Here is a 27,800-nt window from a genome sequence, read left to right on the forward strand (position 1 = left end):
TTGTGGGGAATCTTGCAAGGAGTTTGGTTCCCAGCTGTGTCTCTACCCCTCCTACCCTTTTTGCCATGACTTTCTCTCTACAATTAACTGTGGAAGATCTTTTTACCAGTCTGCAGGGCGTTTTCAGAGTTAGTTGTACGATGTAGCTATTGTCTAGGCTTCAGACTTTTCTTCTGCGGCTTCCTCCCCTCTCTGAGCCTTCACAGACTTGAAGGGAGCCAGGGCCCTGCTCTGGGTTAGGCTGTGGCTTAAAGGAATGTGGTGGCTGTTTGATCTTCTGTCCAGACCACTGACACTTTCTCCACATCAGCAGTAAGGCTGTTTCGCTTTCTTATCATTGATGTGTTCACTGGAGTAGCAGTTGTAATTTCCTTCAAGAATTTTCCCTTTGCACCCACAGCGTGGCTCACTGGTTGGTGCAAGAGGCCTGGCTTTCAGCCTCTCAGCTTTCAGCATGCCTTCCTCAGTCAGCTTCACCATCTCTAGCTTTTGATTTAAAGTGGAGATGTGCACATCTTCTCTTGAACACTTAGAGGCCATTATAGGGTTATTAATTGGTTTAAATATTAATGTCAGTATTTTGTGTCTCAAGACATAGGGAGGCCCAAGGAGAGGGAGGGAGACCAGAGAGGAGCTTGGTCAGGAGAGTATTCAGAACACACACATTTATCGATTATGTTCACTTCCTCATATGGGCGTGGTTGATAGCACTTCAAAATAATTACAATAATAACATCAAAGATCACTGATCAGAGTTCACCGTAAAATAAAATCTAATAGTAATGAAGAAGATTGAAATATTGCAAGAATTACCAAAATGTGACACAGAGACACAACGTGAGCAGTAAATGCTGATGTAAATGCTGCTTGATGCAGGGTTGCCGCAAACCCTCAATTTGGAAGAAAAACAGCACTATCTGCAAAGGACAGTAGAGTGAAGCAGAAAAAACAAGGTATGCCTGAACGGAGTTTTTACCTCACTCTGATCGGATCAGCTGAGTCCATCTAATCCCGCCCATAGCCTCAGCCATACAGAGTGGTTGGGTATAGTGTTTATGTCGGGATAAAAATCGAACCGCCTTCCTTCCAATGTTTTTGAGTAGTCTGACCTAGGTAGGCGAGGTTCCCAGTGGTGGCAGCTGGCACCCTCTTTTCTTGGATATTTCTGGGGTCAGAATGGAGTAGTCAAATTGCTTTTCCGTTCTCTCAGACTCTTAAAGTGTGCCGGCATGTTTCCTAATCCACATAGTAGAATCTATTTTTAGCGTTCCCATTCAGCTAGAGAACCCATTCTATTAATCTACCTCGTTAGTCATTCAAGGATATGAACAGAGTGCTGAGGATCACCAAACAGATGAGGAAAATCTAAAGACAGCATAAAAGAGAACGAAGAAGAACAAAAGAATAGTTGATCCTAGTGAGAACAGAGACAAAACAGAGAACTGAAGATATATTCACAATCTCTAATTAGTATTTGTAGAGAAGTAGGAAAAGATGTCGTCCTACAAAACAAAAATAGGCTGAAAAAGAAATAGAGCACAAGAAAAAGTAATTGTAAATTTAATGCTTGATTGCTAAAATAAAACATTTAATACAAGGATTGTAAACAGATCTTGGGGGAATATCTGAGAATGAAGTGCCAAAAATACAGCAGTGGAAAATATTGGAAGAATAGTTAGGACATGAAAGCTCAATCAAGAAAACTCAGTATGTAGAAGAGGCGCCTGGGTGGCTCAGTCAGTTGAGCGTCCGACTTCGGCTCAGGTCACGATCTCGCGGTTTGTGAGTTCGGGCCCCGCTGTCAGGCTCTGTGCTGACAACTCCGAGCCTGGAGCCTGCTTCAGATTCTGTGTCTCCCTCTCTCTCTGCCCCTACCCTGCTCGCACTCTGTCTCTCTCTGTCTCTCAAAAATAAATAAACGTTTTTTAAAAAAGAAAAAGAAAATTCAATATGTAGAAGAGGTGCCTGCGTGGCTCAGCTGGTTAGGCAACTGACTTTGGCTCAGGTCATGACCTCATGGTTTGTGGGTTCAAGCTCCACATTGGGTTCTTTGCTGACAGCTCAGAGCCTGGAGCTTGCTTCGGATTCTCTTTCTCTGTCTCTCTCTCTCTCTCTCTCTCTCTCAAAAATAAATAAACATTTTTTAAAAATTAAAAAGAAAACTCAATATAAGAATTTAAGTGGGGGTGCCTGGGTGGTTCAGTCAGTTAAGCGTCCGATTCTTGATTTTGGCTCATGTCATGATCCCAGGGTCGTGGGATCAAGCCCCCCATCGGGCTTCATGCTGGGTGTGGAACCTGCTTGGAATTCATTCTCTCTCTCTCTCTCTCTCTCTCTCTCTCTCTGTTCCTCCCTCCCTCCCCTGCTCTCTTCTCTCAAGATAAATAAATAAACATTAAAAATTTTTTGAAATGGGAAGAGATTGAAAGAACTAATCAAAGAAGATAAAATTAATTACAGCGGAAGTCTTCAGATTGAAAGTGTCTACTGAGTACTGAGCCAGAGAAAAGAAAAAGGGGCCCCCTGGCTGGCTCAGTCAGTGGAGCCTGTGACTTTTGATTTTGGGGCTGTGAGTTCGAGTACCACATTGAATGCAGAGATTATTTAAAAATAAAACCTTAAAAAGAAGAGAAAATGGACCCTAGACACTCTCTTACATCTTTGGGAAAGTTTTGAACCTTAAGGCTAAAAACATCATCTTGAAAGCTTTCAGAAAGCAAGAAACAGATTATCTCCCAATAAAGGAATGCCCATAAAATTGTATCATACTTATTTTAGCAAAATTTAGAAGGAAGTTCAATCAAGAGTCAGAGATGGAGTCCATGAAGCAATAGAGCTAAATAACACTTAGTGTTCATGATAATGAATCTCAAGATGACATATGTATAAATAGCCAATCAGTTCCTAGCAGGTTATTTGACTAAGGTTGTTTCTAATGGTAGAATAAAGGAGGAGGAGGAGGAAAAAGAATTTAGGAACTTCAAGATAAAACAAATATTTGTTCAAGAAAGACCTAGTCCAAATGTGAAGCATAGTGAAATATGGAATGATCAATGAGTAATGGATGTAGTATAAGAAGCAGTTTGGCCCAGACACATGAAGCATTGTCCCTAGAGGAACTCAGGATTATTGATGAAAAGGATTTCCTTTTTTACTGATTAACGATACTATTTGATTCTGCTATAAATGATATTTACTTACTTTTATAATACTGCAGGCACTACATTGGTGTTCTGTTTTCAGAATTAATCAATAGACAAAGCACACAAGACTTAACTATAGTTACAGAATACACTGACAGTGTTAGAAGCCCAGGCAGTGTAAAAGAAATGCTGTAGTTGATGGATGTGAGCTGCAAATGGATGTTACTTTTAAAGGAAAAAGAAGTTAAGACTCTGAGGCCAGAGCCACAGGCATATAGACAGAGGCTGTAGGGCAGAAATGGGCCTTGAGGAGAGAAATGCAAATACAGGGGCACCTGGGTGGCTTGGTTGGTTAAGTGGTTAAGCATCAGTCTTGATTTCAGCTCAGGTCGTGATCTCATAGGTTGTGGGATAGAGCCCCAAGTCAGGCTCTATGCTGACAGTGTGGAGCCTTCTTGGGATTCTCTGTCTCTGTCTCTTCCTGCCCCTCCCAATTACAATCTCTGCCTCTCTGTCCCTCTTACAAATAAATAAACATGAAAAAAGGAAAAATAAATGCAAATACAGAGGATTTCTCACACCTTGGGGTCTAAAGGAATTTCCTTGGCTGAGCTTGTTTGAGATGGCTGATCCCTTTATTCTTTCCAGTTTCTCCCTTTCAGAATGACAACGTCTGCCCTATGCCTGTCACACCATTGTATTTTGGATAAAGATACCTTGCTTTCTGGTTTAAGAGGTCCATAGATACAGATGAATTTTGCCCCAGGATGGATCATACCAGCCATCTCTCCCATATCTGACTTCACGATTTAGATGATGAGGTTTCAGACTTTTGAGCTGATGAGGTTTATGTGAGATTTTAGCCTTAAAATTGATAGTGTGAGTCAAGACTTTTGGAGATGTTGGGATGGGTGAATGTGTTTTACATGTGAAACAAAACTGAATTTGGGGGACCAGCGTTTGAACTGTAGTGGGTTGAGTATTGAACCCCAGAACAATCATCTCCACATCTTAATTCCTGGAACCTGTTAATGTGACCTTGTTTGGAAAAAGAGTGTTTGCAGATATAATTAAATGAAGACTATCAAGATGAGGAGATTGCCCTCAGTGATCCGGGTGGGTCCTGTAGCCAGTGACAGTTGTCTGTCAAGTAAGGCAGAGGAGGGTTTGATTTACACAGGGGAGAAAGTGAAGGTAGCATAAAGACTGAAAAGAGATTGGAGTGGTGGGGCTCCAACGCACGGAGCTTCTGGCACCTCCCAAGAGTTAGAAGAGCGGCATGGGATGAATGGATTCTTCCCCTTGAAGGGAACTTAGCTCTGCCAATCTCGATTTTGGACTTCTGGTCTCCAGAACTGTGAGGGAATAAATTTTTGTTGTTTTAAGCCACCAAGTTTGTGGTAATTTGTTACAGCAGTGACATGAAACTTCTACAGACAAGTAACCCAGAGATGGGAACTTTCCCATTTGGGGTAAGTATGTGCTGATTCAGATTGCCTGCAGTACCGGTAGTCTACTGCATATGTCTCCCTCAGTCCAGTCCCACTCATGGGGTAGAGATACAGTCATGGAACTGGTGCACTCTCTCGACCGCCAGGCATCACAGCTGCGTTCACGGTCAACCCTGCTTTTCCTAGATGGGGTGAAGACACAGTCCATCCCACAGGCCCTTTGGAACTCGGGCATGGCAGTTAAAGGTATAGACTATGTCTTGCTAAGGTTTGAGCCCTGCTCCTAGCACCCATAGTGGTAGCCCCGGGCCCAGGATCACTACATCAGGTAGGAAAAAAAGAAAGTTGTGGTGATGTGGGGAAGAATTGCAGAGTCCTGACACCATCCTTTTCTACGCCCTGTTCCCCATGTCCTCCAGAAAAGTGGAGAAATCTATCAACTGGGCACACTTGGGAAGGCATGTGCTCTAGCCCTTTATGTCTTTATCTCCTCCCATTTTAGATAACAGTTGTTTCAGTTTCCCATTCCAATTCTTTGTTTTTTGTTCAAAAAAAATTTTTAATGTGTATTTATTTTTGAGAGTGAGAGAGACAGAGCACAAGTGGGGGAGGGGCAGAAAGAGGGAGGGAGACACAGAATCTGAAGCAGGCTCCAGGCTCTGAGCTGTCAGCACAGAGCCCAACGTGGGGTTCAAACCCACAAACCAGGAGATCATGACCTGAGCCAAAGTTGGAAGCTTAACCGACTGAGCCCCCCAGCCCCCCCCCCCATTTTTTTAATGTTTATTTGTTTTGGGGAGGGGGAGAGGGGGGAGGAATGGCGAGAGGGAAAATCCCAAGCAGGCTCTGCACTGCCAAGCCAAGCGTAGGGCTCAGTCCCATAATCATGAGATGATGATCTGAGCCAGGATCAACAGTCTGACACTTAATCCACTGAGCCACCCAGGCGCCCCCCTCCCCATTGTAATTCTTTATCAGATGGTTATACTGAGGATGAAATGGACATGAAATGTCCGTTTGATGTGATACCTCTTTGCCCATTATTGGTGGCTGTGGGTTATAAAGTATGTTTCTTGGTCTGATGACATGTACCTTGGTGGTCCAGATTGATACACTATCTTCTGTTCTAGTCTTTTGAGTTTTTACCTACCACTAGTAGGTGGTATGCAAAGCCCAGTCCAGAGTACATTTGCCTGTCAGGTCCCATTTATAGCCTTGAGGAATACTGGTGGTGGTGGTGGTCCACTGTAGTGTACCTGGCCAACTGTATACAGTAGGGAGGGGCTTCCTCCTGGGGAGTCTGCCGCCCTAGGGATCTGCTCTCTGTCTGATAGACTGGATGGTTCTTACTGGCATTTTGTGTCTCAGAGGGTGCAGAGGAATATGTTGATGGTCAAGCTATCTCTGCATTGCTCTCCAGCTCCCCTGTATCCACTCACTTTATGAACTTGGATGGCCACCTTAAGCAAGCATTCAAGGATGTACACTTGCTGGTTCCAATCACCTGATCCTGGACCAGGTACTTCTGATGGGCATCAGCTTGCCCTACTTTAATGTACCCCTTAAATTCCCATAATGATTGCCGTAGGGCTGTGCCCCAATTAATAGTCCATCCCTCCAGTAGTGTGGTTTTCCACCGCCCACCAGACCGCACATATGGCCAGGCAGATGGCCAGTGCCCATTCATCATCACCCGCTTGGTCTGTCATCTTTGCTTTTCCCTCACAGAGTTCTTGCCGTGTTTTAGCGAGTCAGAATTATAATAAATTCTACTTTTTCCCCCCAACTTTGAGGAATAATGGACAAATATAAATGTATTTGAAGTATACAACATGATGACTTGGAACTGTGGAATGATTATCAAGATCAAGTTAGTTAAAATATCCGTCACCTCTTGGTTGACCTTTTGTATGTGTGCAATGAGAATTCCTAAGAAAGATCTACTCTCAACAACTTTCAGGTAGAACATATGGGATTATTTACTGGAGTCTCCATGCTGCACATTAGAGCCTCAGAACTTATTCTTCTTGTAACTGAACATTTGTGCCCTTTGACCTACATCCCCCCATCTCCCTCTCTCCAGCCCCTGGCCAAAACCACCACAGTACCCTTTGTTTCTACGAAATCAGCTTTTTGAAGTTTTTGTTTTTGTTTTTGTTTAGATTCCACATGTAAGAGACACCATCCAGTATTTGTCTTTCTCTGTCTGGCTTATTTCACTTGGCATTATGCTCTCCAGTTTCATCCATGTTGTCACAAATGGCAGAATCTCCTTTTTTATGGCTGAATAATGCTCCATGTATTTATATGCCAAAGTTTCTTTTTTTTTATTTAAATCTTTTTTAAGTTTGTTTATTTATTTATTTTGGGAGAGAGAGAGTGCAAGCAGGGGAGGGCGAGAGAGAGAGAGAGAGAGAGAGAGAGAGAGAGAATCCCAAGCAGGCTACACACTAACTGCACAGAGCCCGATGCAGGGCTGGAACCCACAAACCATGAGATCATGACCTGACCCAAAAGCAAGAGTCAGACGCTCAACCGACCGAGCCACCCAGGCACCCCTGTATGCCAAAGTTTCTTCATTCATTCATTCATTCATTGAAGGACATTTAGGTTGTTCTCATATCTTGGCTGTTGTGAATGATGCTGCAGTGAACATGGGGGTGTGGACATCTCTTTAAAACCCTGATTTCATTTCCTTCAGCTGTATATCAGGGTGGGATTGTTGGATCGTATAGTAGTTCTATCTTTAAGTTTTTGAGGAACCACCATACTGTTTTCCGTAGTGACTGCATCAATTTACATTCCCATCAACAGTGTGTAAGGCTTTCCTTTTCTCCAATGTTTGTTATTTCTTCTCTTGATAATAGCCATTCTTCAGGTGTAAATGATACCTGATTGTAGTTTTGATTTGCATTTCCTGGATGATTAGTGATATTGAGCATCTTTTCATGTACCTGTTGGCCATTTGTTTGTCTTTTTGGAAAAATGTCTGCCCCTTTTTAATCAGATTATTTTGCTTTCTTGCTGTTGAGTTCTGTGAGTTCTTTATGTATTTTGGATATTAACCCCTTATCAGGTACATGGCTTGCAAATATTTTTCTTGTTCTGTACCATTTCAATTTATTGATGGTTTCCTTTATTGTGCAGAAGCTCTTTAGTTAGATATAGTCCCACTTGTTTATTTTAGCTTTTGTTGCCTTTTCCCTTTGTGTCTTGTCCAGGTAAAAGTTGCCAAGACCAATGTCAAGGAGCTTTTTCCTTATGTTTTCTTCTAAGATTTTTATGGTTTCAGGTCTTAGAGTTGTCTTTAACCTATTTTGAGTTAATTTTTGTGACTAGTGTAAGATAGAGGTCCATTTTTTTTTTTTTAATTTTTTTAAATCTTTATTTTTGAGAGAGGGAGAGAGAGCATGAGCAGGGGAGGGGCAGAGAGAGAGAGGGAGACACAGAATCTGAAGCAGGCTCCAGGCTCTGAGCTGTCAGCACAGAGCCTAACATGGGGCCCAAAGTCCCGAACCGAGAGATCATGACCTGAGCCAAAGTCGGACCAACTGAGCCACCCAGGTGCCCCAATGGAGGTCCATTTTCATTGCTTTGACCATAGTGTTTTGCTTACTATACTGTTTTGCTTACTATAGCATTGGAGTATAGTTTGAGATAAAGAAGTGTGAAGCACCCAGCTTTGTTCTTTTTCAAGATTGCTTTGGCTTTTAGGGTCTTTTGTGGCTACAAACAAATTTGAGGATAGTTTTTTAGTGCCACTGGAATTTTGATAGGGATTGCGTTGAATCTGTGTATATCACTTTGGGTGGTGTGGACATTTTCACAATGTTAATGTTTCCAACCCAAGAACACAGGGTATATTTCCATTTGTTTATGTGTTCTTCAGTTTCTTTTGTCAATTCCAGTAGTTTCCAGTGCACGGGTCTTTCACCTCCTTGGTTAAATCTGCTCCAAAGTATTTTATTCTTTTTGATGCAGTGGCAAATAGGGTTGCTTTCTTCCATTTCTCTTTCAGATAGTTTATTGTTAAGTGAATAGAAATGCAGTGGATTTTTTGTGTGTTGGTTTGGTATCCTGTAACTTTACTGAATTCATTTATGAATCCTAACAGCTTTTTGGTGGAGTCTTTAGGGTTTACTGTGTATATATAACATCATGTAATCTGCAAAAGATAATTTTACCTTTTCCCCCCCATTTGGATGCTCCCTCTCTCACTCACCTTCCTTCCCTCTGAACTATTGTGGCTAGTAACTCCAGTACTGTGTTGATTAGAAGTGCTGACAGTGAGTGTCTGTCTTGTTTCTGATGTTAGAGGAAAGACTTTTAACTTTTCACCACTGAGTATGGTATTAACTGTGGGCTTATCATACATGGCCTTTGTTATGTTGAGGTACATTGCTTTTATACCTGGTTTATTGATAGTTTTTATCATGAAAGGATATTTATTTTTGTCGGATATATTTTGGCACCTTTGGAAATGATCATACGCTTTTTATCTTTTATTAATGTGATGTATATCACACTTACTGAACTGTGTTGAATCATCTTTGCATCTCAGGGATAAATCCCAGTTGATCATGGTGTATAATCCTTTTAACGTGCTCTTGAATTAGGGTTGCTGGTATTTTGTTGAGGATTTTTGCATGTATGTTCATCAGAAGTGTTGGCCTATAATTTTCTTTTCTTGCAGTGTTTCGTCTGGCTTGGGTTTGAGAAATGCTAGCCCCATAAAACAAGTTTAAACATGTTCCTTCCTCTTCAATTCTGGAAGAGTTTGAGAAAGATTGATATTAATTCTTCTTTAAATGTTTGATAGAATTCCCCAATGAAACCATCTGCTTTTGAGCTTTTATTTGTAAGGAGATTTTTGATTCCTAATTTAAACTTTTGCTCATTACTGCTCTGTTCAGATTTTCTATTCATGGGTCAGTCTTGAGAAGTTGTATGTTTCTAGGATTTATCCATTTCTTCTGAGGTATCTAATATTTTGGTGATAATTGTTTATAATAGTCTGTTATGATTCTTATATTTTTGTTGTATCAGTTGTAATGTCTCCTCTTTCATTTATAATTTTATTAGTCATCTTTTTTTATCTTAGTGTCACTAAACACTTGTCAATTTTTTTATCTTTTTAAAGAACCAATTCTTAGTTTCATTGATTTTTTTCTCCATTGTCCTTCTAGTCTCTATTTCACTTCTCTAATCTTAATTATTCCCTTCTTTCTACTAACTTTGGGTTCACTGTGTTCTTTTTTTAATTCCTTAAGGTGTAAATTTAGATTGTTTATTTGAGATCTTTATTTATTCTTAATGTAAGAAACTTACGACTATTAACTTGTCTCTTAGAATTGCTTTTGCTGTGTTCCATAAGTGTTGGTGTGTTGTGTTTCTATTTCATTTATTTCAAGATTTTTAAAATTTCCCTTTTGATTTCTTCTTTGACCAGTTGCTTAATCTGAAGTATTTTGTTTAATTTCCATGTATTTGTGAATTTTCCAGCTTTCTTCCTATAATTCGTTTTTAGTTTCTTACTGTATTGGTTGGAAAAGATACTTGATATGGATAGATTTTCTTAAGTTTGTTAAGAATTGTTTTGTGACCTAATAAATGATTAATCCTGGAGAATGTTCAATGTGTGCTTGAGAAGAATGTGTATTATCATGCTGCTATTGGATGGAATGTTCTATATCTGTTTGTTAGCTCCATTTGGCTAAAGTATAGTTCAAGTCCATGATTTCCTTATTGATTTTCTATCAGGATGGTCTGTCCATTGATGGGATCTATCCCATATCCAAAGTGGGATATTTGAGTTCCCCACTACTTTCATATTGCTGTCTGTTTCAGTCTTCAGATTTGCTCATAATTATATATATTTATAACTATTACAGCCTCTTCATGAGCAGACCCTTATATCATTATATAAAGATCTTCTTTAAAAAAAAAAAAAAAAAAAAGATCTTTGGCTCTCACTACAGCTTTTGACTTAAGTCTCTTTTGTTTGCATAGGTAGAGCTACCACTGCTCTTTTTGCCTAGAGCATCTTTTTCATCCCTTCACTTTTCAGCCCGTGAGCTTAAAGCTGAAGTGCTGCTCCTTTAGGTAGCATACTTGGATCTTGGTTTTTTAACTTACTCAGCCCCTCTGTGTCTTTTAATTGGCGAATTCAAACCCTTTGCATTTAAAGTAATTATTAATAGTTCAAGACTTGACTGTCACCATTTTGTGTATTGCTTTCTAATTATTTTGTAGTTTTTGTCCTTTCTTGCTTGCTTGCTTTTTTGTGAATTGATGGTTTTTTGTAGTGGTATGTATACTTTGATTCTTTTCTCTATTTGTGAATCTGTTACAATTTTTGGCTTTGTGATTACCACGATGGTCATAATACATCTTACTGTTGTAACAGTCTGTTTCAAGCTGATAACAGCTTCAATTGATTGGAAAAAGGTCTACACGTGTACTTGCTCCCCCCAACATTTTATGTTGTTGACGTCCAAATTTACCTGTGTGTCCAGTAGCAAAATACTGTAGCTATAATTATTTTTAACTCATTTGTCTTTAAAGTGTATGCTAGTGGCCAAGGTGATTTACACACTTCAGTTGCAGCATTAGAGTGTTTTGAATTTGACTATATATTTACCTTTTCCAGTGAATTTTATCCTTTTGTATGTTTTCATGTTACTAATTAGCAGCCTTTCATTTCAGCTTGAAGAACTTTGTTTAGCATTTCATGGAAGACAGTCTAGTTGTGGTGAATTCCCTCAGCTTTTGTTTTTCTGGGAAAGTCTTTGTCTCTCCTTCATTTCTGAAGGACCACTTTACTGGGTAAAGTATTCCTAGTTAGGAGGTTTTTTTCTTTCATCACTTGGAATATATCCTCCCACTGTCTCTTGGCCTGCAAGGTTTCTGCTCAGAAACTTCACTGAGAGCCTGATTGGGGTTCCCATGTATTTGATGAATACATTTTTTTCTCGCTGCTTCCAAAATTCTCTTTGTCTTTGATTTTTGAGAGCTTGATTGTAATGTGTCTCAGTAAAGATCTCTTTTGGTGGAATCTCCTTGGGTATCTTTGAGCTTTGTGGACCTGAATGGCCATATCTCTCCCCAGATTTGGGACATTTTCGACTGTTACTTCTTTAGATAAGTATTCTATCCCTTCCTCTCTCTCTCTCTTCTCCTGCTGGGACTCCCACATGTGAATATTGTTTCACTTGGTGGTATCCCATAATCACATAGGCTTCCTTCACTTTTTCATTCTCACATCTTTTTTTCTCCTCTAACTGGATAATGTCAAGAGGTCTGTCTTCAAGTTTCTTCCACTTAATTGAGCCTGATTTAAAGCTCTCTATTGCATTTTTTCATTTTGTTCTTAATATTCTTCAGCTCGCAAATTTTTGTTTGGTTCTTTTATATGATCTGTATCTTTGTTGAACTTCTGGTTTCGTTCATGTATTGTCTTTCTGAGTTCATTGAATTATTTCTCTGTGTTTTCTTGAATCTTGCTGAACTTCTCTATTTTTAATTCTTGATAGAGAACTATCAAGTCCATTTCTTCGGTGTCAGTTACTGGAAAATTATTGTGTACCTTTGGAGGTGTCATGTTTTCTTCCTTTTTTGTGTGTTTCTAATGTCTTTGTGTTGCTATCTGAGCATTTGAAGGAGTGGCCATCTCTCCCAGCCTTTTTGGACTGGCTTCTGTGAGTACACCAGCTGGGTGTGGCCCCGTGTCTGGTTGCTGGGAGGGTACGGCCAAGTAGTCCCCATGCAGCTCTGTCAGCTGAGACCAACATCAGTGAAGATTGTGGGTGTTTTCCATGGCCAAGCCTGTAGAGATCCCATGGGTGTTACTGGTGGGTAGGGCTACTGGGGCTGAAGGTAGCTGGGGTCCTCCCATTCTTTTTTTTTTTTTTAATTTTTAATGTTTATTTCTTTATTTTGAGGGAGAGAGAGCAAGTTGGGGAGGGGCAAAGACAGAGGGAGAGCGGGAATCCCAAGGAAGCTCCACGCTGCCAGCGCAGAGCCCAAACATGAGGCAGGATCTCAGGAACCTTGAGATCATGACCTGAGCTGATATCAAGACTCAGATGCTTAACCAACCGAATCACCCAGACACCCCCTCCTGTTCTTTTTTGCCTGTGAGAGGCAGTTCTAGCCAAGGAAATCCCTTTTGGTGAGAGGTGTGATGTGCTGGCACTGGGTGTCCACAGAGCTGGTGTCCCGGGATCTGGTGCACACAGAGCTGCATCTTGGAGCACAGGTGTATGTGGGGTGGCGCTGGTGTCTGGGATGCCGGTATGTGCACGTTTCCTGTGGAACTGGGGCCTGGGTCTCTAGGGATCGCCACAGGGACTCAGGACCGGGGGCGGAGAGGGACGCAGCAGTAGCTGGATCGCTAGGATGTCAGAGTGCAGTGGTGCCTTCGGGCCCAATGGCAGCAGGGCCTCCTTTGTGGATGGTCAGTCACAAACCCACGTTGCCCCAGCAATGTTGGGTCAAGTCGCAACTTTAAGTTCAGGGAGCGGGTCACAGAGCCCCCAGGTGCCGGTGCGGTGCTCGTGGGACAGAGCCCTGACTCAGGACCCGAGGACCCAGGGGTGGTCCATGCCATGACAGGTCAGAGCCATGACTCGGGGCCCTGTGGCAGCGGGCAGAGCAGTCACAGCGCCACTTCTGTTTGGTCAGAGCCTCAGCCTGGGACCCCCCAGGCCAGGGTGCGGAGCAGCAGCAGTGCTGCACTGGTTTCTGCAGGTCAGAGCCCAGACCCAGGATCAGGGATGAGGTCAGAGCAGCGGCAGCTCAGCCCCTTGCAACTGACTGGTCAGCGGGGCTGGGTCCTGGGGGTCCAGGGGGCAGTTAGTGGGGCTGCGCCCTGGGGGTGGGGACAGGAGCATCCAGGACAAAGTATCAAATGACAGCACTTGAGAACGGAGACGTAGTGTTCATAGGCCGCAGAGGACCACCTGTGCTTTGCTTTTCTCCATCAGGGTGACAAGTGGGCAAGAAAGAGAGTAGAGATAGTAACGAAGGAACAGCGCGAAGACAGTGTGGCCCCCGGAGAGTGGGAGGGCGTGAGCAGGCTCATCTGGGCAGAAACCAAGTTTGCAGAAGAGGGGAAGTTAGGACCCCAGATTTAGAGCTTGAGAAGTGTGATGTGTTTCCTATGGAAAGAAATGTATGGATTGCTAACACATGGCGTCAAGACAGAGAACAAGTAAATAACAAGCGCTGGCCCTCCCTGCGGGTTAATCGAGAGCAAGAGAGGCAGGGTGCAGGCTTCTCTGCCCCCTTGTCCCTGTTTCCCGCTCACCCCTCGCCTCCAGGTGTTTGCTGTTGCTCTGGTGGGGGGCGGAAGTGGTTCCAATGGGCGTATGTTGATTTCAACTGGCTACAGCCTTGTGTTCAGGGTGGAGAAAGTCACCATGAACGGACTTCAAGTGTCGGGTTACGTAGACACTGGGCTGTGTGAACGGGAGGCGGCGTCGTGTGGAGTAGAAGTGACGGGAACGTTGGCCTCACACATGCCATCAGTATTGCTTGTCACACCTGCAGCCCCGGTGCCTCCGTTTCTGCCTGCAGGGTGGGAGTAAGCAAGCCTACTATGTTGCTGAGTTAGTGCAGGGATTGAAGGATCTGAAACCCTTGGTGTCCCAGATCTTCTTTTTCTCCCCTTCTCTGCCACTTCCTACCCCTCACCCCCCACAAAGCACCCAACCTCCATGCGACAGGAGGCGCGGGGTGGGGAGGGGGGGGCAGATGAAGGCGGAAGCTGAGACCACGTGTAGTAGAAGGGAGTGAGTGATAAATCGGAGACGATTTATGGGAACCTAAATGTGAGGAAGGAGGGCTGTTCTCTGCCTCACATCCTCCAAGAAATCAAAGCCCATTCCTGTGAGAGAAACTAGATTTAAAAACTCATTAGTATTTTACCGGGGATGAATATACATGGAGCTGTATTTCAGAAGCTTTTTCACGAAAACATTCTACTTCTGTTGCACACCCAAGCATGTGTAGCGCTTCTTCATTTATAGTCCTGATCAACGAGTGGATTTTTTAAAAGGCATCACATTGTTTTAGTCACTAAGTTTTATCGCTGTTATTTTTAACTTTTTGTTTTGACATGTTGCTTTTAACTGTAATTAAAAATTATTGGCATCTGTGTTTACTTTTTAGCTTGTGCCTACCTTATCTTCATAGCAGAAACTAATTAGTATGTGAAATACAGTACTATTAAATCTGCATTAAGAGGGAAGAATTCTAATCTGATCGTATGTAAAATATGGCAGAAAATACATTTTAATATTTTTGCAAGATGCGTACATGGTATTAATTGCATTTCCATTCTCCTGACAAAGAAATCTTGTTTTAGCATTTGTTTCCGTACATCTTTACTTGCTCCTTTGGGGTGGTTAGTTAGGCAAATTGCAGAACTTAGAAAAAACTAATCTTCTGTCTTGAAACTTACTGATTTAGGAAAATAACTATTGTATGTGCTAGGCTTGTTTTAAAAAGCAGAATGAACTCCCCTCTGGAAATACTTTCTGAAGCACTAGGATGTCTTTTCTGGTTCCAGATGGGTTTCATACTTACCTTTTTGTAGTCTTTTCCTGGCTCTCTGCCTCCGATCACTTTGCAATCCTACAGCATAACCTGCAAATGGTATCTTTTCTGTGAATCTCCTTCTGACTGCCTGTAAAGAGGTGTGTGCTTTTGTTTTTTTTTTTTTTAATTCACCCTCATGTTGAAGGCAGGTATTTTTTGGATTATTGCTGCTAATTTTATATCTCAAAAAGATTTTAAAACTATCCCCTTTTCTCCTGTTCCTGCTGCTACCATAGTAGCCTAAGGCATCCTCATTCCTCTCTTGGAATACTGTTGTTGTCCCTTGGTTTATCCCTCCTTTTTGTTTGTTTGTTTTGTTTTTGTTTTGTTTTTGAGAGAGAGAAAAAGCGAGTGAGGGGGGGCAGAGGGGGAGAGAGAGAATCTTAATCAGGCTCCTTGCTTTGGAGATTTGGGCGGGGCGGGTTCCATCTCACAACTGTGAGATCATGACCTGAGCAGAAATCAACAGTCACTTAACCAACCTAGCACCCAGGGGTCCCCATCCTTCCTATTTTTTGTGTCTTTCTGCTCAGCGGAGCCCGAGTAAACTTTTAAAATAGAAATCAGATTATATCACCCCTCCTGCCCCCCACATCAACATATTACCCAACTTATATACTCCCCCAGTAATGTTAGTTTTCCTTATTTACCCCATTTATGGGGTAATTTTTTCTTAATATTCCTTATCAGGCTTAGTAATTATTTATTTAATTGGATATTTACCCATCTGTTATGCCTTCTCCACTAGCCTGTAGCTCCATGACTCCAAGTCCCTATGCTAGGGACTGTGGGTGTAGAAATCAGTAAGTTATGGTATCATTTCTGCTTCCGATTTATTTTGTATTAAAATGTGTGCTATTCTTATTTAGAAATTCTAGTATGATATGACAGAGGCTTTCAGATTTTTTTTTAAACCACTTTATACCTGCACTGTTACTATCATTTAGTAACTGCCCACCAAGGATTTTGTTTTTTAATGAATGAATTTGGGTCTGTATGTCACAGAGTATCCACTTGCCTAATGCTTCATTATATATTTCATGTTTCATTATGTGATGCTCATAAATTGCAGTCACCCTCTTCTCTGCTTTTTTCCCCACTAACATTGATCACCATCTGTGTAGAGAGACTGAAAGTTCCCTGAGGGCAGGGATCCTTGTCTTTGTACCGTTTTCAGGGCACAGAACAAGCCCAGAATACATTTGTTGCACATTTTTGGAAGGGATGAGTGATTGAATAAATGAAGTTTCACACCCCTGATGACTGGAATTTATTCCTGTGATAAACAGTTGAGTTCAACCAACATTTATTAAGTGTCTACTGTGTACTAATCATTATGCTAGGGGCTGTAGGTGTGGAAATCAGTAAGTTATGGTATCATTTCTGCTTCTGATTTATTTTGTATTATTCTGATTTGTCTAAAAATTATAGTATGATATGACAGAGGCTTTCAGATTGAGCACTAAAGCTTGATTCTTATCAAACAGATACGAGGGATGTTTTATTTCACTAGTTTTGAGCACTGTGTTATTAATTACACTGGCCTTGTTCAGACATGACTGGTCCCGCCCTCTTGGAATGGCTTTGGGATCTTAGCATCTTCGATCAATCTATTTCTCATTTCTCTCTGAGGTCTAAGGTCAGATGATAACTAGAATGAGGTGCCCTGATGTTTTGCTCTTCACATCTTACTTCTGATCTAGTTGTGATTTGCGGACAGTGTGGAGGCATGGATCCGCAAGAGCTTTGTCTAGGATCTTGCTAGAAGCAGAGACCGGAGATGCTGTGTTAGTTTCCGCAGTGATCTTCCTTTCCTTTCTTCTTTAAGATGGTGTTATTTTTGAAATATGAAACATTTTTCCAGTTCTCCATATGTTGAAGAAAATCTCTCCTAGTTCACTTTTGATGTCAAAATGAGATTTATGTACAAAATTGGGGAAATACACTTATTTTTGGTTTGAAATACACCCAGATTTTTTAAATTGTCACCTAAAGTAGGTTGTGACTTTTTTTTTAAAGAAGCAAGTTAAAAAGCCACATGCAAAAAAGATAACAATTTTTATATTCTGTTTCTATTTCTAAAATGTATAGTTGAAAATTAAATCTTAATGTGTATATTCTGTGTTCCTATTTTTGGTAACTGATTTTTCTTTTAAGTAGGAGACTTATAGATTCTGTGATCTTTCCTAAAATATATCCTTTCTATCCCCCTGAATAAAATATATTACGAACTTGGAAATAATAACTACTCCATGCCTAAATATTAGCTGCTAAGGCATTGCCTTCAAGGGAAAAGGTTTAGCTATTTAATCATCTGTGTCCCTGATAACTTTTTGGTGGTTTTTGTATCATTATCAGTATATTTTGATTAAGCCTGACTGAGTTGATATGGTTCATTACACTTTGCAGCCATCTGATTTAAATAAGTAATTGGATGTTTTTGGAGGAGGTTTGGAGGAAAAGCCCAGCAATAAAGGACACATGTCATTGTCTTTTCAGATCTTTTTCTGCCTCTGGGTTTAACCTCTTTGGCTCGTAGAGAAATAGCGAAAATTTTATATCCCTGGTGCTTAGTACATATATTAAAGGTTTGCCTTTTTCTTTTGTAGGATGAAGTGGCACACACTCTCACTGAGAGCAGAGTGTTAAAGAACACTAGACACCCCTTTTTAACAGTAAGTGGCTGAAGGGCAGATGTTATAATCATAACATTTTAAATTTAAGGGAGTTGTGCAAAAGCTAAGCCATGAAAAATAACATTTTAAATAAAATTCATTTAGGTATGCCATTTTCTTTGTGGGAAGACTAGAAGTTTTGTTTCTTTGAAATTACTGCGGTGTGTGGATTAAGTTTACGATATGTATGCATTTGTAATCCATTATTTTTTTTTGAGACTTTTTTTCCCTTCATGAATTTCACTGCCTTAAAAACAAAAACAAAAACAAATTACTCCAGAGCAAATATACGTAGAGCACTGAGAAAATGGTAGACTTAAAAGAATTTCTTAGTGTTAAATGTAAGGATTTTGTTTCCTTTGTCTGTTGGCTTCTGATAAATATTTAAATGATCAAGCAGCATTCTCTTCAAATATGAAAGGCAGATATCTTTACTGAATATTTTTTATAGAAATTGAGACTTCTTTTAGGTATAGAGTACTCTCAGAAACACAGGAAGACTGAATACACATTAAATTAAAGGTAGGATAAGTCATGATGTATTTTCTTGACTGGACAAAGTATAAACTATGAGTTATATGCATGTTACTTGTTTTGAAAGAAACTGATTTTTTTTTTCAGTCCTGTTCTTAGATTGTAATAGAGACATAATTTGCCAAGTTTCTGTATGTTCTTGGTTCTGATGACATGTATTAAGATTAAAAATAACAGGTAGACATACAAGAGGGAGAACATTTTAAAGATTTAGCATTATGTAAAGTAGGAATTTCCAGATATCTAGACTTATTTTGTTACGTTGCTGGGTGTATATTGTCCAGTATATTAAGATAGCTCTAAAGTTCTGCTGTCTTTATAACTTACACAATTATATGAACCAACTCTGTTGAATTCAGTCATGTTTTGTACCCAGTATGCAAATAGTGAAACTATATTAGAAGCCTGAACATAACTACTCTAGCTGTATTTTTGAGTCTTCCTCGCTCTAAGGTTACATGGGTGGGAGCTTCGGGCACTAATACAGTTTCAAATAGACGGCACAGTAGGTGGAGAGTTGCTCGTCAAAATTACTAAGTGTGTTTTTACTTAAAATTTTAATTTTAATTTTCCCCTAACAATATCCAATGCTGATCTAAATAGAATTTATGTTCCTCAGAACTCTTGCTTACACACTCTTAAGGAGTAGGTAGATTCTTAAGGGCAAGAACATTTCATCCAGCAAGCTTACTGTTTCTAAGTGTTCTATTTTGGTATTGTTATAAGAATACTGGATTATAATGTAACATTTTTTCTTTTTCATTTCAAGTCCTTGAAATATTCCTTCCAGACAAAAGACCGTTTGTGTTTTGTGATGGAATATGTTAATGGGGGAGAGGTGAGTCAAGAAGTCAATCCAGCATATGCATGGTAGTATTGTCATCATTTTTAAAAATTATTTAAAATAGAAGTTATGATGTAACCATTCTGTACTTTGCTGTAGAGATATGTGTAGCTCTTTCTCCTGTGGAGTAGATGGGAACTGAATAATTTCTAATGAAATGTAATGGTCACTTTTTTAAAACTTTTTTCATATATTAGAAAGCATACTCATATTCTTTTTCTTCCTATATTTTGTAAGTGTGAAATATTTTATCACTTGTACAAGTTTTGAAATCGTGTTATTTAATTTTGGAAACTGGAAATACAGGATTTTTAATGCTTTCTACAACGTTCTTCCTCAAGTGTTTGGTAACCTTACAAAAGATAATGTAACCAATTTTGAACTCGGTTTAACAGTACTCCATAGTCTCATCCTGGCTGAGTTTCCTCTTTATTTACATAGGAGTTAGAGTAACCTTGACCGCATTTGAAGAGATTCAAAGGGTCAGGGCACCTGGGTGGCTCTGTGGGTTAAGAATCTGGCTCCGGATTTCGGCTCAGGCCATGATCTTGTGGTTCATAGGATCAAGCCCCGTGTTGGGCCCTGCACTGATAGCATGGAACCTGCTTGGGATTCTCTCTCTCTCTCTCTCTCTCTCTCTCTCTCCCTCTCTCCCTCTCCCTCTCTCTCTCTGTCTCTCTGTCTCTGTCTCTCTGTCTCTGTCTCTCTGTCTCTGTCTCTCTGTCTCTCTCCCTCTGTCTCTCTCCCTCTCCCTCCCACCCTCCCTCCCTCCATCTCTCTGCCCCGTTCCAGCTCTCACTCTGTATTTCTCAAAATAAATAAATAAATAAATAAACGAACATTTTTTAAAATTATTAAAAAAAAAAACCAGAATTGAAAGGCTTTTGTAGTTTTGAAGACAAATGCAGTCTTAGTGGTACATTTCACCTATTCCTTTATTCCCTGTCCTTTCTCCTCTGTATTTTTGATCAAAATCAATGTGAGGGAAAATTTCAATTTATTGGAATAGCTAACTGGAAATATTTACACTGTGGATTTTCTAAAACAAATTTAATTATTAAATAGGGAATTTGTCTCACAGACCTTACTTAAAATAGTCTTATTTTTCCAAAATAAATGAATTAAATATCCCCTATAGAATATTTTCTCCTGTAGAATTATCTGACTTGTAGGAATTAGTTCATTGCAAAATTCATTCATTCATTTGGGAACCACATTTTAAATACCAGGCAGTGTGGGTTTATCAGAATGTGTGAAGACATCATCTTTCTATGAAGGAGCTTACATTTTATCATAGAAGTGTATTATAAATTAGAATGTATAGTGAAAGACCTAAGTGCTAATAAAGTCATATTAGAAAATCCTTTATGGGGTTTTCTAATTTAGGGCAGACCTTTAATGCTTAATGAGACTTCAGCAGGAAACTGATTTGAGAAGATTCCGCAAGCAGAGGGATCATGTGAGCAGAGTTACCAGGATGAGCACAGGGGCCAGAAGAACTTGAGTAGTTGGATGAGAAAACCCAGGCATGCGGTCACATGTTATCTGGGAAAATACAAAGAAAATGAATGTCATGGCATTGCGCAAGATCGGTACATGTTCATGACCAATTATTTAGTCGTGGGTAGAAAGAGAGGTATCAGAAGTGGCTTTTGGTTGGAATCAGGGAGAACTAATATAGTGAAATTACAGAGAATGTGTTGAGGGCAAGATTATAAATTTGGTTTTGAAAAGGGTTTTCCTAAGGTTCCTAGGAAATGAGTATGTGGAAATAGCATGGAAATCTCACCGAGGATAAAGAAGGGGTCAGAACTATGGATACAGGTTTGGGAGCCATTTGTATAAATGTTATAATTTAAGTTATGAGGGTGGCTGTTTCCCATTTCATGGGAAATTAAGTTGATGAGATGTTTGTGTAGTATCTATCAAAATAAAAAGTGCTTATATTCTTAGAGCAGTTACACTTCCAGTAATTTATCCACATACATATTCACAGATATACCACAGAATGGAATTTGGATAAATACATTCAGTGCAGCATTCATAGTACCTTTGGTAAGGAGACTGCTGTATCTGTGCAGTGGAATACTTTATATCCATTAAAAAGAACGAGGCAGCTCAATACGGGCTGATAGAGAACAAGTTCTAAGATACATTATGAAATGAAAGAAACACGGTGCAGAGTATAAAGCATGCCACCACTGTAATGATTTAACGAAGGCAGGACCGTGTGTATGTGATATGCATTTTTATAGATGCGTCGACTCTCTCTGGAATTATGCTCTCTGAAATTATACACTGGGCATTAGTGTGTACCTTTGGGAAGATAAACCGAGTGACTGGGGACCAGGTGGGAGGACTTATTTCTCAATTATGTGTTCTTCAGCAGCTTTTGTATTTGGTGCTACAGATAAACATGTATTTAAAAAAGGAAGGAGGGAAGTTAGGCAGGCAGATGGATGGATTGATAGATGACCAGGGAAGACAATATTGGGAAAATGTTAAACTCTACAAACAAAAACTTGGAGAACTACTCTTTCACAGTATCTTGTGTTTACATCTATTATAACAATTACCAGGTTGTTTTATAACTAACCTATTTACTTTTATATATTTCCTACTAGACTCTGAGCTGGTCAAATGCCAGAAACTTACTCACTACCTAGCATGAGTAGGAACCTGACAGATATTTACTGGATGGTTTGAATGAATAAATAAATGAAAAGGATAAATAAATCTTCTCCAGGAACAGGGATCAACAGGGATTTTTAAACTGGAAACTGCTGAGAAGTAGGAAGAAGAATAGAAAGTAATGTACTATGTAGTTTATTTTGGCCAAAAACTTGAAAGTGTTTCTTCAGGAGGGAGTATCTTTGAGTGTATTTATAAAATATATGTATTTTTTGAGGCTTTGTGCAAGGCACTAGGGTAGGTATGGTGCATAAAATCTGAATTAAACCTTGATCTTCCCCTCAAAGAGTTTGTAGTCATGTGGTGAAGGTACCAAGCCCACACTCAGCTTAGAGTGATAACTATCACCTGTATCAGAAATACAGATGAAGAACCACGGGACTTCACGGGAGGGAGAGGGTTTTGTGTGGTGGGGTGAGGGAAGCTTCGGAGCCTCGGGGAGGGGCGGGGGGGGGGGGCTCGCGGCACCCACACTCTAGCATACTTCTGAGATTAATTAACTGATGATTGTCGAAACAATTTTACACACAAAAGCAGATTTTCAGACTAGCCAGATGGTTTTCTTTAGCACTGAAACTCCTACATTATAGCTCTTTTTTCGGAATTTCTGTTTTGAGAATGTGTTATAGATAAAGACTGAATTATTTAATGGATTGCAGCAGGTGAACTGATTCTGTATGTGCATGGATAGCAATTATAGCATTGCCATCTATATAGATGCATTTGGAAAATTTGATTGTATTTATACACTTTTAGTGCAAAGAAAGTTTCTTTTTTGTAATTTCCCAGTTTTTCTCTTTTAAGTTATCAAATATACTTTTGAATACATTTTGAATGTACTTCATAAATACAAATAGTTATTTTGTTCTTGGAACTTAATGTGTTTATTTCTCTTCTTAAATTTATTGTTTCTCTGAAGGAAATCTATGTTCAGTATATCCTTATGGTGACTTATTTAATTTTGGTTTTGCTTTAGGTTCACCATGACACTTATTCTGCCCAGGGATGCTTCCTAGAAATGCAGAAAACTCAATTTCTGTAGAAAAAATACGAAACAGAGTACTTCTGTTCGGAAATAAGGTTGACACAGAGGTAAAAGCAAGGGAAGCCGTAAACTCACACAGGCAGGCTGTCCATACCAATACTCACCGATGCGCTGGGAATTATCCAGTGGGGAACATCTGGGTGGTAACTAGGAGAGGTGGGTAGGAGATGACCGACCTATTGGAAAGTAAGCTCTGGTAAACGTGGTGCTCATGAAACGGCAACATATTCAGACCTCTCTGTATCTCACCTGTGCCCTGAGATGGACTTCTTTAGTGGGCCTATTGAAATCATCATAACTAGCCCAGTCTTTACTTAATTTGTGTTTATTGTCTTGATTTTTCATTAGCAGTAGCATCCTTTGAGCCTGTGTTCTGAAATGTTTATCATGAAATATAAATACAACAGTTGAGACATTCTTTTTCTTAACATTTTTGTGAATATATGAACTTCTTTCAGCCTAGTAGACGGCATGGAAATTTAGCATGTTCGTGGCCATGCTTGTTATCTCCCCTGTGTTTGCCAGTATTGTTGAAAGCACTGAATAATCCTGATTATTCAGGAAGTGGATTGTGAGAAGATATCGATTGTAAAAAATCAGCAGGTCTTTATAGGCATATCAGTACAATGGGAATCACATCATAATTGCAATTAACTTATATGAATTCAAAGTAAAAAGCTCAGCAAAGGACATCATAGAAATAGACAGTAGATAGATCAGTAGATAGAAAGATAATAGATAGATAGGAAGGATTTGATGATTCTTCCATTCTTGTTAAGTATGTTGGCAGTCACCTCAAGATGAGAAATGTAAGTTTGCTGTTCTTTTACTCCATGTTCGTTTCTACTTGCCCTCCATAGAGTTTCGTGGGATACAAACCCTAGTGCTTAAAAACACATAGTTTTCAGAAAACATTGTCATTAAGTGCATCATAACTACAGATGTTCATCTAAAGAAATTATGGTACTTCGTTGCTGAAGGAAGAAGTGCTGAGCTTAACTATATTGAGACAGTATGTTGGGTCTCCAGTGTAGCACCTGCCTCAGGAATTTTTCAGGAATGATTTTGATTATACTTGATAATTTATGTATGAACTTCAGAACCTATTCCATTAGAATTCATTTGCCTGTTAAATATTTAATGAGCAACTACTATTGACTGGACCTCAGCAGATACACAAATAAGGAAAAACTTGGTACTTTCTTTTAAAAGATGACTCTCTAATTGGGATTATAGACAAGAGAGTGTGTATATACCTAATAGTGTTATTATTGCCATGATAACACTGATTGCTATGGGAAACAGAGAATGGGCACTTGAATCCGTCTGGAGGAAAGAGGGAAGAGAAAAGGAGAGAATGCCAGAGAAATGCCTTGGGTGGTTGCTATGCTAAGACTTAAGTTGAACTCTAAGTTACATCAGTAACTTAGAAGGAGGGCATTCCAAACAAGGCAATAGAATGTGTAGAATGTGCAGGAATATGCAAATTCTCCCCCATCTGCCCAGCTACAACACAGGATGGGCAGTGCTAAAGTCCTGCAGAGGAAAGTCAGAAGTGTATGAACAAGTATTCAGTGTCGTATTAGGACAGATCTTCCAAGTAATTTGGGTTTTATCCTGAAGACAGTGAAGCATCGTGGAAGGATTTCTGTAAGAAAATGTTTCAGGAGGAGTACTTGGTAGCAATATGAAGCTTGGACTGAAGAAGACAGAATTGGAAACAGGGAAACTACTTCAGCTGAGACTGCATTTAGGTTTTTCGTCATCCAGTTATAAACTGTTAGAGTCATTAATTGAGGTAATATTAGAAGGAATAAAATTCTAGGATTTAAGGACTAAACGGAAAGAGAAAAACATGGCACAGTTTTCCGCTTGTTGCTTGGGGGGACTTGTGTGGATACTGGGCTATTCAAAAAGTCAGGAAACACAGGAAGAGGAATGAGTCCCGGCATGATCATCATTTATTGGAGGAGTCCGTTGGGGCTAACAAGGAGGAAGAGTTAGGTCAGAGGTACAAATAGGCTTCATCAGCAATGCTGAAACCAAAGAAGGGAAGAAATGTCCGTTGTGAGAAAAATATGTAAAGTTAGGACATTAGTGGCCAAGAATGGTGCCTGGGGATATCAACATGAGAGGTGTTGGTGATGAGAGAAGCCTAAGGAGAATCCTGGACAGAAGGAGCCAGGCAGGAGAAGCCTGTGAAGCCAAGTATGTATAGAACAGAGTAGAGTGAATCCTGCAAGATAACAGTTGACAAATGTGCTAGGATTGGACATTGACGAGTTCCTAAGCAGAAGCATGGATTCTTCCTTTTTCTTGGGTCGATGTAAGGTGTGAACCTTGGTGACAGGATGGAACGTACAAGAGTTAGTTCAGAGCTCACTGGAACAAGGCTGTGAAAGCGAACTCAGGGCACCTGTGGTAAGCAGCCATCCAGCATCTGGAGAACATACTATGAAAGTGTTCCAGTAATATGACCAGTGACATGCTGCCAACACATCCAAGTCATCTCTTTTTGTAGCTCGGGTATTACCAGAGTTCCGTAAGATTACTTAAAATCTTAAAAAATCAGACAAATAAAAGCAAAAAAACAACACTGGGATGCCTCTAGTTAGGATTCTTCCCCCAAATCTTACAGCCATATTTCTTTCCAGACCTCTGTAAATCTCTCTCCAGGCTGGAATTGGAAGTTAAGATATCTGTTAGGGGGTAAAGGACAGTCACTGTGTAGAAATGTTTGTTCACCTGATAAATTCTTCACACCCTTCTATTTTCTTTGTGTGGATACAGATGAACGGACACTGTGCTCATTGTACACTATACTAATCTCTTTGAAAAAATTCATTTCGTTGTTTGCATATGACTTTCAGTTTCATGCCAGTCTTGAGATCTTCTCATACTTTAGGTTTTTCATTGTTTGTCTTCAGTGAACTCAAGTCTGTCGTTTCAAATTCACGTGAGGCAGAAGTGCCAACAGTGAGAAATTGTAGTTCTGCTCACTAATTTATGGAGGTGTGATTTGGGTGATTTTTAAATTAAAAGTATCATTTCATATTCATAGCGATGACTTTAAAATTTTTACTAAACTTATGTGTGTATAAATATCTTTAGTGTTAGGAGTCTGGCAAGTTAATTTCTTTGCCCACCATTTTAATTATGAATATATTATGTAGGTTATATCAGAGTTTCATTGCTTTCGTCCGATGTGTTTTCAAAAATTCCCAAGCCAAGAAAGATACATTGTAAAATTCACTTTAGCATGTAAAGTTTAAGGCAAAATAAGTTTGGGAATATTTTTAGTATATACTTTAGCATAATTTTATAATATTTCAAGGCTGGCTTCCTACAGTGAATCATTAAACCAATATATCACTGCATCTAAGGTAATAATTCAAAGCCTTCACTGGTTTAAACATCTAAGAGGCTTACTTTCATATGTAGAGTCTCACTGGAGAATCTGACTGGAACTGTAGGAACCGATCAGGCATTTGCCTATTTCCACAATTCTTTTCCATGTGGTTATGGCACGGCACGGCATTTTCAAGATAATCGAACTTTGTTTTTGTTTTTAATTTTAATGTTTTATTTATATTTAAGAGAGAAACAGTGTGTGAGCAGGGAACAGGCAGAGAGAGACAGAGACAGAATCTGAAGCAGGCTCCAGGCTCCAAGCTGTCAGTACAGAGCCCAATGCGGGGCTCGAACCCACGAACTGCGAGGGTCATGACCTGAGCCGAAGTCAGACACGCAACCCACTGAGCCACCTGGGTGCCCCAGGATAACCAAACTTCTCACACAAAGGTTGGATTACCCAGAGTAAGCATTTCCAAAAAGTGAAAACAGAAGACACAATGTACGTACAATTGGAGACCTTGAAGAGAAAACACAGGGCATTGGAACACAATACCTAAACATTAAAAAGTATTATCTCCCTTCCCCCCAAAAAAGTATAATCCCCAAACACAGTATGTAGTCATTTGTGCTCTGCACCTTTCACTTAGCACGTTACTTTTAAAATTCATCAAAATGGTTGCATATATCAGTAGCTTGTTTCTTTTTATGGATTTACTCCATTACATTTTTGTATCATAATGTGCTTGTACAATCACCAGTCAATAGGCATTTGGGTTCTTTGCAGTTTGGGCTCTTATGAAAAATGTTCTTGTGAATATTTCAGTACAAAACTTTATATGGACATATATTTTTACTTGGGTAAATACCTAGGAATGCTATTTCTGTGTCCTCTGGTGTGTCCAACTTTGTAAGAAACCGCCAAATTTCATTTTACATTTCTGAGATGTTACTCAGCATCATCACCGCGCTTGGCATGGTTAGTCTTTTTAAAATTTTACCCATTTTAGTGAGTGTGGAGTGGTAGCTTGTAGTTTCAATGTGAACTTCCTGAACAACTAATAATATTGAACACCTTTTCCTCTGTTGATTTGCTATTTGGATGTCTTCTTTATTGAAGTATCTGCTAAAATATTTTTGGCCACTTTTTAATTGGGTTGTTTGTCTTTTTTAAAATTGAGTAGTCAGAATTCTTCATATATTCTAGATACAAGTGCTTTATTATATAGATGTTTTGCAAATATTTTCTCCCAGTCTGTGGTCTGCCTTTTCATTTTTTTTTAATGGGGAATTTTTCTCTCACCCTAACAAACCTCTCATGCCCCTTTACAGTCCGTGCATCCCATCACCCGCTTCCTTGTAACCACTGATACGGTTTCTTACAAGTGTCTTTTGAAGGACAAGTCTTTTAAATTAGATGAAATACATCTCATGAGGGTTTTTTTGTATATGAGTGATTTGTGCATT

The 27,800-nt window shown here is 39.7% G+C and overlaps 1 protein-coding gene across 6 annotated transcripts in view; it reads left to right on the plus strand.

Annotated features, from left to right (window-relative positions):
* Positions 1-27,800, plus strand: part of AKT3 (AKT serine/threonine kinase 3) — a 305,967-nt gene that overhangs the window by 194,434 nt on the left and 83,733 nt on the right. For all 6 annotated transcript variants that reach the window (XM_078440960.2, XM_078440956.2, XM_078440957.2 and 3 more), the window contains 2 exons: positions 17,803-17,868; positions 19,172-19,240. In XM_078440960.2, the coding sequence (XP_078297086.1) occupies positions 17,803-17,868; positions 19,172-19,240 (135 nt within the window). The remainder of the gene's footprint in view (positions 1-17,802; positions 17,869-19,171; positions 19,241-27,800) is intronic.

Source organism: Panthera onca, chromosome F1 (genome assembly GCF_046562875.1).
Source record: "Panthera onca isolate mPanOnc1 chromosome F1, mPanOnc1 haplotype 2, whole genome shotgun sequence".
NCBI classification, from domain to species: Eukaryota; Metazoa; Chordata; class Mammalia; order Carnivora; family Felidae; genus Panthera; species Panthera onca.